Here is a 12,810-nt window from a genome sequence, read left to right as displayed (position 1 = left end):
CGTCAACCCAAATGATCTCACTCCATGGGAGGCCTACGATAAGCACCTCAACACATCCACATGTGGAATTATAAGGAAGGGCCTCTCAGATGATCAAAGAAGGCCATACTTTCATCACTCAAGTACTAAGGAGCTATGTGATGACATTGTGAGAACCAAGACCAGTACCACCTCTCTTCAACAAACCCAATATGAGATAGCCAAAAGTGCATTGCATTACTTTTGCACGGAGAAAGATGAGACTCCCAAACATCTCAATGAGCGACTCAAGACTCTCGCCGCTGATATTGAGTGATTTTGATTTTGAAAGGACTCAAGATTGATTCAACATGACAAAGTGGTATCTTGTGGATAAGTTGTTGTTCGCTTTCCCTCCATATCATGATAAGATGGTGTGGGACATAAGGCATGAGTACCATTTCAAAAACATGATTCCTGGTGATGTTATTGCTATGTTCCAACAATATGAAGAACACAAGAACAATGGGAGAAGGCATCTCACCATGCAAGGTGGTTCTTCAGAGCCAAGCAATGCGTTGAAGGCCAAACAAGTGTATGTTGAGAAACCAAGTGATGATGTAGAAGAAGAATATGAAGAAGGTGGTGAGATTGACTCAGATGAGTGCCCCTCAATGAAGATATGCACTATTTGTGAAGAAGTTTAGCTCGTGAGATTTCAAGGAAAGGTTCTCAAAGAAGAAAGTTGGAAGTTGCTACAATTGTGATGACACAAGCCATTTCTCTGATGCTTGCCCCTATGGTAAGAGAGAAGATAGACCAAGGTTCCCCAAGAAGGCCTTTCTGAAGAAGAAGTTGCCAAACCCCTTGAACTCCAAGATCAAGAGAGAGATGGAAAGGCCATGATTGCTCAAGAAGAGTCCAATCCCAATGATGTTGTTGGTGTTGCCGGTCTAGCCCAAGATTCTCGAAACACTTTGAGGCTAGTCAGCAAGAGTGGTGACATTGTCACCTACAACTGCATGAAGGACTACAAGGGCAATGCTCACGAATGCCTAATGACCAAGAGGCAATGGTAGATGACGAGGAGCAACAAGCTTCTTCGGGAAAAGTCAAGGTAACCCCAAGAGTAAATCCTCCTCTTTTCATCCCCAGTCCTTCTAGTGATGAGTTTCTTGATGCGGAAGATAATCATGATGAAAATGGTATAAATGATCCTTTGTTTAAAAAGATGAGCAAAGTCATGGGCTCCCTCAAAGGAAACAAGCCCACTATGTTTCATATGCTTATGGATATGGTGGGTAAGCCCACAAAGAAAGTAACACTATAGTGTGGGAAAGCGCAGACTAAAATTGAAAGCATTAATAAACTCGGTCTAATCATAGAACTTTTATATAAACCAATACGGTAACCTGCCTTGTCCAATATGGATTAATTATCAATGTTGCTGCTATTACTAAAGCTTAACCTGTATGCAGAGGGCTTTAATGTGGTGGGAAGTGAGTAGTAGAAAAAAATGAAAAGGTTGTATGCATGTGATGATGTGGATGACTTGCATGTGATGGGAAGTGAAAAATAAAAAAAATCGCATGCGCTTGATAATGTGTATAGCTTGCATGTACATTTAAATGGGACCACTTTCATCACATGGCACATGTGGTAACCAATTCAAACTATTTAAAATGGGATCACTTTCTTAGATACTTCTATACAAGATTTGTGTCCTCTTCACAAAGATGAGAAAGCTAAGTGGTTACTACTATTTTAGCTTGTAAACACACGCTCTTGTAATTTGTGTCCACTTTAAACATCTTTAAATTTGACAAAAAGCGGGAGAGTGGGTGTCTCCATTAGGATTAAAGACAAACATGAATAGGCGAGAAAGCAATCCATTATAATCAAACCAAAACGGAGGCATCTCCAACAGATGATGAAAATGTTGATCACGTAAAAATCACTATAGGGTAAGAGAGATAAATTTTTACATCACCATGGCTGCTGTTCCTCCAATAGATAATGCAAAAGCGATGCCCTAAACAGTTTCATCCCAGCTGCGTTTTGGCATATACTCCCTCTGTAACAAAATGTACGACGATTATTATGCCCTATGCAAAACCAAAACACATCTTACATTTTGGTACAGAGGTTTTACATCGCCTAACTTTTGTGTGGAAAAAACATCTGATTTATTCATCAAACACCATAACAGTATAAAGAACATTAGAAGTAATAAAAATAACATCAATGTCCGTAGACTACCTAGCGGCGACTACTAGAACTAAAATGAGTCGAAGGCGCGCCGCCGTCATTGCTCCTTCATTGTCGGAGCTGGGCAAACCTTATTGTAATAGACAGTCAGAAAATTGTCGTGATAAGGCCTAAAAGGACCACCGCACCAGAACAACAGCCGTCGTAGATGAAGAGAAGTATAGGTTGGAAGGATCCAATCTGTAGACACAAGAACATAGACAAACAAAGACTGAATACACACAACATCCATCGAAGGCAAACACTGGCCGAATCCCACAGGATCCACCGGAGACACACCTCCATACGCCCTCTGACGACATGAGACGCACTGCCCAGACGAGGGCAAGGCTGGGAGAACCTTATTCCATCATTAGGGAGCTGCCGCTGCCTCGACTTCCTGAAAGACAAAAACCCTAAAAAGACCAAAAATGACACCTAAAAATGAAGAATGAGCCTCCCACAAAACCCAAAAAACGCCTTATATTTTGGTACAGAGGTTGTACATCACCAAGGTTTTTGTCATAAAGTACCCTAAATGGACATTATTCATGTGGTCCTCCATTTATACGTCAACGGTAGTGGCGCTACAATATGTAGCAGCGGGAGATGATCTTTTCGGTAGCCGCACTTCCATGTTGTCAAGCTCAACCTACTCGCCATGACCAGGACTGAGGCAAACAGGAAGAAGGCAGGGATGGTGGGTATTGAGATGCTTTACACACACATTGGCCTATACATTCTCTCTCTCTCTCACTCTCTCTCTCTCTCTCAAAATAGGCTTTCGCCCCATTTTATAAATAAAGAAACTATCCGTACAACCAACACCTAAACCTTTGGTGAAGAACGATGGCTGGGGCAACAACACAATCATGCCCAAAAAACATAAGAGAAATAAGAAAAAACCACCTAGTGGCTGCCGCCAAACGGCCCTACAAAGACGAGAGTCGACGTGCTGTAGCCAGAAGCGCATCCATCATGAGGCTGAGACGATCGCGATCACGCTGCCTCAGGAGTGGGTGCCAATGCTGTAGAAAAGCAATGAATTTGAAGGATTCACACGCCTGCCTCGATAGGATCTTCTTAATCACCATCTTATTACGTGTCGTCCACAAAGTCCATGACATCGCCGCAATGATAAGCCAAAATAAGCGGCGATGTCACGTATGTTGTGTGGCCCTGAACTGGAAGAACTCCGCGCCCTAGTGCCTCATGAAAAAACGTCCAAAGGACCCACGCAGCCATATAGGAGAATATGATATGTGTCCCAGTCTCCAGTACTGCGCATAAGGGGCAGAATACGTCATCTGGGCCGTGCCGCTTAAGGACCTCAGTCCTCGAAGGGATGCGGTCACGTAGTAGCTGCCACACAAAGATCATGATCTTCAAGGGCAAAGGGGCTTTCCACAGGGGAGAAAGCCGGGGTTGGTAGGTGACTGGCATAAAGCATGGTAGGTCGTGCTCACCGAAAACTCTGCTGTCGGAGATAGTCGCCAAGACACGGTGCCCGGATAGTCTGGTAACACCAGTGGTAGGGCCGCTCATAATCTAGTCCAATCGTCACTCTATGCCTACTCGAAATTATAAAAAACCGAATATCCCACTACCCAGACTAGAAGGCCGTGGACGCAGCTACTAGAGGGTACACACAAATAGAGAACAAGCCAGGGAAGTACACCCTCAGTGGCTCGTTACCCAACCAGGGGTCCAGCCAAAATTGGGTCCCATCCCCATCCCCTATGGAGAAGGATATCCCTAGATGGATGTCCTCCTTGATCCTTTGGATGGATTGCCAGACCTGTGACCCTCCTGAGCGGGAACACGCCATGAGAGGCTCACCCCTAAGGTATTTTGCCTGAATGAGCTGTAACCATGGGCCACCCTCACCGCATAGTATCCGCCACACCCAGAATAGCATTAGCGCGATGTTCATGCGGCGGGAATCCATAATGCCCAGGCCACCACGGTCCTTGGGCATCCATTAGCGGGCTGCCAGAAGAACCTAGCAAGCTCCTTATCGAAAGAGCTATGAACGCCCTCCAGTAATATATACAGCCCCATCATGTACATGGGGAGGATCGCTAGGTTAGCACTGACCAGGATCGATTTGCTCCCCTTGGAGGTAAACCGCCCACGCCAGGGCTCGGCCAGGGATGCTACTCGTCCCACCAGCTGGTCGAAGGCACTCATCAGTATCTTTGAGTCGGCCATCGACATTCCCAAGTATGTTATAAGGAATGAGGCTAATCTACAATTAAGGTTGTCCGCAATCTGTTGTTGTTCCTCCGCTGGATATCCAAGAAGACGACCTCACTCTTATCAAAGTTGATCTTTAGTCCCGACATAGCCTAAAAAGCAGAGGAGCAGGAACTTAAGATTCATGATGTCCAGGTCTGACCCCCTCCCCCCCCCTCCCGACGTTGCCAAACAATTCTTCACCCTTGAAGATATCCATCAACGAGGACTCAGGGAATGCCGCCTAAGCCAAACGTCACCTGATAGGCCGACCGTATCAGCAGCTACATCCATCGCCTTAATCTAGGCCAACAGGGTCCCTTAGCGAGCCTTGAGGTTAGCTCCCTAGTTGGCGTCCCACCCCCGCATAAACTGACGGGAGGTCTTAGAGCAATGGTGCCATATATTAGTGGCACAAAAGGTCCATGGCAGATTGGCTGAAGCTTGTACCCAGCAGTCTCGAACCATCTCAAAGAACCCCGACTGTAGCAGCCACGATGGTTCAAAGTGGAAGCGCCAGGACCACTGTGGGGACACCTCCCTAGACGAAAACAATAGGGGAATGTGGTCGGAACCGATCTGGGTGACCAACCTAAGAGAGCATAATGGGAACATAATCTCCCACTAGACAGATACCAGGACCCTATCGAGCACACTCCGGATAGGGTTCACCTGTTTATTAGTCCATGTGAACCTAGCCCCTACATGGGCTATCTTACGTAGGGCCATATCAGTGATGCAATCATTGAACATGCGCATACGCATCCGGTCGACATTAGGAGAGATCTTGTCATCCTCTTGCCGAATAATGTTGAAGTCACCAGCCACTACTACCGGAGTAGTGCATCGCTCTACCTTACCCTTTAACTCAGCCAAGAAGTCTACTGACCTCCCGTGATCAGCCGGGCCATAGACAATGATCACCTCCCAACTGATGTTTACTCATCGGTCAGTGATGGACATACTAAGGAAAAATTCCCCTTGGTCCATATCCTCGACCGAGAAGAAGTCCCCCCTGACCCCCAACATGATACCGCCAGGAGGCCAACCGCAGGCGGCCTTTGCCAGGCAAAAAAGTGTCGGGGCAGCCCCTGGAGTTCCTAAATGGAAAAGTCCAGGCGAATCGTCTCTTGCAGAACCACAATATTGATATCCTCTTATAGAATGTAGTCGATCAATTAGCGTCGCCGGCCCAAGTTACCGAAGCCCCTAATGTTCCAGCATAGGAGCTTGGGAACCATGGTTGTATTACTAGGCCCCTCTGGTGGGGCCGAACTAGCCTGACCACCATTTGCAGGTCGGGACAACTATTTTGTGGGGTGGCCATGGCGCCCTTTGGGAATCGGCGACCTGTCTTCCCTAGAGGGGAGCCCAACACTAGCGCCATGGACCACCATCTGCTGCACAGTGGGATGGAGGCGGGTAGGCAACCTTCCCCTCAAATCCCTTCCCACTGAAGGGCCACCAAGGGTACTAGGCTCAGTGGACGTGCGGCTGGGCCTAGCGCATCCCTAGGCTCTCTATGCCCAGGGATGGTGGGTGCTGGATCGCACAAGGCCCCATGCTCTGCTCGCACAAGGGCCTCTTCCAGCACCCCATCAAGCCTCTCGGCACAGATAGCAGAAATCTGCTCCAGGCAGGGGCCCTTCTTTCCAGGAAACACAATGTCACAATCTGCAGCTACATCACCAAGGTGTGCAAGGGGAACAGAGCCAAGAACATCAAAACATGAACCAGAATAGGAGGGACGACAGTATCATACCTGGAGTGAGGTCACGAGCAACCGCGCGCACGTCCGCCTTCTCCGGAATCATCGGGATCCAACCGTTTGGCAGAGTCCAAACCCGACCAAGACGGGCACTCTGCCTAGGCACCAGCACCGTGGACCGGGGCTAGCAATGGGAGAGTCGGTGCCGGCCGTGGGTAATCCTAGTCCCTGTGCAGGCGGCATAACATGCACCATCGACGGGGACCGCAAGGCCGGGGAAGGTGGGGTCCCAGGCGAGCGAGAGTAGCACACCACCCCAGGGAAGCATGGTGAGGATGGCGGGCAGACATCCAACCCGGGGCTCAGAGCATCCTCCTGCACCTCAGAAACCGACGATGATGCCGGGGAAGCAACCACAGTGAGGGAGGAACCGGCTGGCAGGCTAGCATCCCCCGCACCAGACGAGGCCGGCGCGTGGCAGCTCTCAGACGACGCCGGTGGTGGGAGCCCATTCCCCAAGTCCGCAGAACCGTCCTCAGACTGGTTGTCCTCACCGTCCTAACTCGCAGGAGGGGGGGTGCCGGCGGGTCAACCTCCGGCCGCCCCTCCGCCCCTTCTAGGTCAAGCTCGTTGACACACTTGCCCTTGTTCTTGCGGAAGTAGAAGATCAAGGACAGGCCATCCACATCAGTTGGAGCCTGACATAAGAGCTCGATGCGCGCCGGGCCATCACCCTCCAAGGAGTCCAGATCAACCGTCAGGAGCTTGCCCACCGGCTTCGAGATGGCCTTGAGAATATGGTCCCTCTTGCCCCCACTTGGGAGCCCATAGACAAGCATCCACACTGCGCAAGGGGGGCAACCGTGTCCGGCTCAGCATCAACCTTCTGGATCGATATCATGATCTTATTGATGGTGCACTTGACATGATCGTGGGTGCAGACGTTGAGCATCTCAGCAAGTGGAAGGGCACTGAGAACACCATCGGGGCTGTCTTGGTGACCTCCCAGGAGAAAGAGTTGTCTCTGTAGTCATGAATGAACGCCGATATCTCCGCCCGAATGATCTCAACGGTAACCACAGCTGCCGCGGTGGTTGCTGGTCTGGGACGAGGGTGATCGTGGCCAGATGGGGCCGGACAGGCTCATCCTCTAGAGTCGCGTCCACATAGTAGAAGCCACCCCCTCCACCCCGTACCACAGGTAGGCAAGAGTGGTGAGGCACAGAGGGGGCGCCAAACACTCCAAACGGAAGTGTCCGGCACACCCACAGTTGTTTCACATCGCCTCCTCTCGCGGCCGGCTCTGGTCGGTGGGATGTGCTCCGCCCCCACAACCGCCCTCTCAGATCCATCCTCGATGGCAGGACCACTGAGCCCACCCGAGCACCGCGAACGGGGAAGGAGGGATCACGCCCGCCGCGATAGCCGCCAAGGCAGCGAGCCGCGATGCCCGGGGCGGCTGGTCAACAGCCACCACCGAGGCCCTCACACCAGACCGTCGAGTGTGAGCTCACAGTCGACGCCACAACCAGGAAGTCGCTGAAAGACGGCGACGCCAAGGAGACCGGCATCTCGATGCGGTCGTCCGCCTCGGCCTCATCGTCGGCAATGTCACCCTAGTGAAACGGCGTGGGCCGGGGGACCCAAGTCGGCCCTGGTGAGGATGGCGTCACCGCGCGCGCACGCGCCTTGCTGACCGGACGCACCAGCACCACCGGCCAGCTTGCTGGCCGAGGACGCAGCGAGGCATGGCGCCCTAGTGTCGCCTTTCCCCGCGCTCGCAGCGACCATACGATTCCCCTTCACTCCCGAAGGACAAAAGCAGACATTTACTCTGCTTGGGGAAAAGAAGAAGATGGCTGCTGTAGGTGAACCATCCAGTTCTTGGTATATGCTAATATCACCAAAGTATATAGAGATGAACAAATCAATTTTAAGGTGTGAACTTGCACCTTGGTCTCAACGCCCACAGGGGCACAATAATCATATGATTTGCATATAAGTATTTACAGGCTCTCATAGCGCAGCTTAACAACACACATTTAATGGAAAAATTCAATGGAACTACAAACAGGCAAAAACATTTGTTGCGCCGACAATGTCTCAGCATTTCACTGGAGCTCTAAAGCTCCAGCACGATCCAATTCGTCCAACGGCTCAGGAGCTTCTCCTGGGGCTGATGGAGCATCAGATTGCCCCGACATCTCCTTTAATTTGTCTAGAGCAGCCTTCGCGGCGCGGTTCGAAGCTATCTCCTTCTTTTGAGCATAAGTCGCGCTTGCAACCAGCACACCGTCAACAAAAACATCAACCTTCGTATCCTTAACCCACCCATCTTTAGAGATATCCACTGTTCGACCAGTCTTTTGGCCAAACTCTAATAGCTCGTTACGGGATGCTTCCCTAATGTTTCAAGGCTAATAAGTGGATCGGCCAAATTTCGAAAAACCTATTACCAGAGAAAGAAATATTACATTACCAAACTACAGTGAGGAACAAAAGCCAAGATTTCACAGTTCCGAGAAAGACATTTACCTGCCAAACTAGTTCTTGATTGTACTTGGAGTCAACATATATGGCACCAATAAGAGATTCCACAATGTCAGATAGAGCTTTTGGAGCATCCAATAGCCCATTCGAGTGGTATTCATACTGACCCAATTCTTTCACAAAATCAGCAATCTGCAAAGGCCAAAGCACAAGAGGCATCACATCAATCATACGTGGCTTTGCAGCATGTCAACATCTTAATTACATAAAAAAGACCTTCTCATTGTTCTTCTCTTTGTGTGACAACTAATAGGTATTAGCCACAGACACAAGCATAGTAAAGGCTACAACAACAACAAAAAATAATACAATACCATAGAAGTGGGTGTGGTTACCCGTCAATTGTTTAGTATTAACTCTGGTGCACAAACAACTTATTTTTTTTGCGGGAAATGTAAACAACTTGATTAGCCGACATAAGCAAAAACTATTTTTTCACGTAATCTGCATGAAATCCCATGAAAAGAAAACGTAAATCGACATAATAAGGTGGAGTCGAAACGCCACATTTGTGCTTTTATGTCTCCCCTAAGAACAACAACCATTTTATTAGAAACAAAACGAGAAGATAGCGAGCTTTCTCTACTGTTACCGTGGAATTTAATCCGCATACTTATATTTTTTTGACTATTTTCCTTAAACAACAACCATTTTATTAGAAACAAAACGGCAAAATAGCGAGTTTTCTCTACCGTTACCGTGGAATTTAATCCGCATACTTATATTTTTGACTACTTTCCTTAAACAACAACCATTTGAAAATGTATAAGTATCACGAGTTCGAGGTTTTCCCGCCTTGATCCAAAATGGACAGTTGGGTAACCTAGAATTGTACATGCCAATTGAATCAGTATCACCTTGGTAGAACCTTTGAACCGCAGACTGGTGCTTTGACAAGATAGTAAGATAGAAAGAGATGGTTCCCTTTCACCCAAAATTACAGCATACGCATATAACAAGGGATCATACCCTTGAACACGGCAGAAAATTACAAATGCCGTTTGAATTACAGGAGGAGAATAATAGAAAGTTGGCACACTTTTCAATCTGAGATCCATGGTGGGCACACTCTTGAGTGACCACTCCATGAACATGTATGCTACTAGCCTACTACCCCGTACAGCCTAGCACCACTATGTGCGTACATAAGGATCAAGTTTGGTTTACTTTTCTTCGCAAAAAAAGAGAGTTTGGTTTACTTTAACTATTTACAACAAGGCTAGACAAGATGTATATCCAAGAATGAGCCGGCATGGAAACAAAATATTTCACCAAAATGACACACCACTAAGCAGGGGCCCGGCCAGTTGAAAAGGTCAGTTTTGACATGTCCCTCTCATGAACAGGGAAAATGGCGCAGCGCACGGGAAAGGTAGGCACGAGTACTAAAATTAGTAGTTGTTGTTGTTGTAGTGTTAGTTAGTAACCTGTTCGGTAGCCGCACTTTCATGTTGTAAGTTCAGCCTACTTTCTGCGAACCAACATGTGGTTCTATGGTTAGAGGGACTGTGGTATCCCAGCCCATCAGGGTTCAAATCCTGAGCGCTCGCATTTATTTCTGTATTTATTTCAGGATTCCGGCTATGCGCATTTAGTGAGAGGAGACGTTCCCAGTGACCTCGTAAATTTTAAGATGATATGCCGGCTCAGTCTTTCGAAAATGCTCATAGGGATAGGGTGTGCGTGTGTGCGTACTCGACACGACCAAGACTGAGGCAACCACGAAGAAGGCAGACATGGTGGGTATTGAGACGCTATACACACACAAAGCTACTTCTCGCAAAAAAAAGAAAGAACGGAAAAAGCTAGACATTCAGTCAGATCGCCCACGGGGGCACAATAATCATATGATTTGCATATAAATATTTACAGGCTCATAAAGCAGCTTAACAACACACATGTAATGGAAAAATTCAATGGAACTACAAACGACAATGTCTCAACATTTCACTGGAGCTCTAAAGCTCCAGAATGATCCAATTCGTCCAACGGCTCAGGAGCTTCTGCTGGGGCTGATTGAACATCAGATTGCCCCGACATCTCCTTTAATTTGTCTAGAGCAGCCTTCGCGGCGCGGTTTGAAGCTATCTCCTTCTTTTGAGCATAAGTCGCGCTTGCAACCAGCACGCCGTCAACAAAAACATCAACCTTCGTATCCTTAACCCACCCATCTTTAGAGATATCCACTGTTCGACCAGTCTTTTGGCCAAACTCTAATAGCTCGCTTACGGGATGCTTCCCTAATGTTTCAAGGCTAATAAGTGGATCGGCCAAATTTCGAAAAACCTATTACCAGAGAAAGAAATATTACATTACCAAACTACAGTGAGGAACAAAAGCCAAGATTTCACAGTTCCGAGAAAGACATTTACCTGCCAAACTAGTTCTTGATTGTACTTGGAGTCAACATATATGGCACCAATAAGAGATTCCACAATGTCAGATAGAGCTTTTGGAGCATCCAATAGCCCATTCGAGTGGTATTCATACTGACCCAATTCTTTCACAAAATCAGCAATCTGCAAATGCCAAAGCACAAGAGGCATCACATCAATCTTACGTGGCTTTGCAGCATGTCAACGCCTTAATTACATAAAAAAGACCTTTTCATTGTTCTTCTCTTCGTGCAACAACTAATAGGTATTAGTCGCAGACACAAGCATAAGAAAGGTTACAACAACAACAAAACTAGTACAATACCATAGAAGTGGGTGTGATTACACGTCAATTGTTTAGTATTAACTCTGGTGCATAAACAACTTGATTAGCCGACATAAGGAAAAACTATTTTTCTTTCACGTAACCTGCATGAAATCCCATGAAAAGAAAACGTAAATGGACATAATAAGGTGGAGTCGAAACGCCACATTTGTGTTTTTATGTCTTTCCCTAAGAACAACAACCATTTTATTAGAAACTAAACGGCAAGATAGCGAGTTTTCTCTACCATTACCATGGAATTTAATCCGCATACTTATATTTCTGACCACTTTCCTTAAAAAACAACCATTTTAAAATGTATAATTATCATGAGTTCGAGGTTTTCCCGCCTTGATCCAAATGGACAGTTGGGTAACCTAGAATTGTTCATGCCAAATGAATCTTTTGGAAAAGTATCACCATGGTAGAACCTTTGTACCGCAGATTGGTGCTTTGACAAGATAGTAAGATAGGGCAGGGGAACAGAAAGAGATGGTTCCCTCTCACCCAAAATTTCAGCATACGCATATAACAAGGGATCATCCCATTGAACACGGCAGAAATTTACAAATGCCGTTTGAATTACAGGAGGAGAATAATAAAAAGGTGGCACACTTTTCAATCTGAGATCCATGGTGGGCACACTCTTGAGTGACCACTCCATGAACATGTATGCGACTAGCCTACTACCCCGTACAGCCTAGCACCACTATGCGTGTATATAAGGATCAAGTTTGGTTGCTTTAACTATTTACAATAAGACTAGGCAAGATGTATATCCAAGAATGAGCAGGCATGGAAACAAAATATTTCACCAAAATGACACACCACAAAGGGGCCCGGCCAGTTGAAAAGGTCAGTTTTGACGTGTCCCTCTTATGAACGGGGAAAATGGCGCAGCGCACGGGAAAGGTAGGCACGAGTACTAAAATTAGTAGTACTAGTAGTAGGGAGTAGTTAGTAACCTGTTCCTCGAGCTTGGGCGCCTTGTGGCGGAGGAAGCGATGGATGCCGTGGTCGACGGCGATGCGCGCGAGCTTCTCCTTGTCGACGTTGGCGGCGCGGAGGCGCGTGAGCGGGCCTGGCGGGAGGTCCGGATAGGTGAGGAAGACCTCCCGTGACACGAGGCAGGTGAGCACGCCGTCACCCAGGTACTCGAGCCGCTCGTAGGTGGAGTCGCCGGAGCGGTAGGGCAAGTAGAAGGAGCCGTGCGTGAGGGCATCGCCGACCAGGGACTTGTCCTTGAACTCGTACCCGAGGAGCGCCTCGACGGCCGCCACCTCCTCGGGGCTCATCGGCGGCACGTAGCCCGGCGGCGCCTCCTCCCGCTGCTGCTGCTCCCTCGGCATCGCGTCGGGGTCGTCGTCAGCTGCTGGCGGTGGCGACTGCGAGTGCGACTGCGGGTCCATCGC

General features: G+C 48.0%; 1 protein-coding gene and 1 pseudogene across 1 annotated transcript; both read right to left on the bottom strand.

Annotated features, from left to right (window-relative positions):
- Window positions 1-8,259: 8,259 nt before the first annotated feature.
- LOC119339005 lies at window positions 8,260-8,886 on the bottom strand (annotated as a pseudogene).
- A 1,624-nt stretch (window positions 8,887-10,510) lies between these two features.
- LOC119335301 (ribonuclease 3-like protein 3) lies at window positions 10,511-12,807 on the bottom strand. The gene is made up of 3 exons (XM_037607440.1): window positions 12,364-12,807; window positions 11,071-11,217; window positions 10,511-10,984 (listed from the first exon to the last, which is right to left on the bottom strand). Exons 1-3 carry the CDS (start codon window positions 12,805-12,807, stop codon window positions 10,646-10,648), a joined length of 930 nt encoding a protein of 309 aa, XP_037463337.1. The 3' UTR covers window positions 10,511-10,645.
- Window positions 12,808-12,810: the final 3 nt, after the last annotated feature.

This window comes from Triticum dicoccoides, chromosome 7B, assembly GCF_002162155.2.
Source record: "Triticum dicoccoides isolate Atlit2015 ecotype Zavitan chromosome 7B, WEW_v2.0, whole genome shotgun sequence".
Classification (NCBI taxonomy): Eukaryota; Viridiplantae; Streptophyta; class Magnoliopsida; order Poales; family Poaceae; genus Triticum; species Triticum dicoccoides.
The sequence above is the reverse complement of the archived record's forward strand: the minus strand, read 5'-3'. Positions and strand labels throughout refer to the sequence as shown.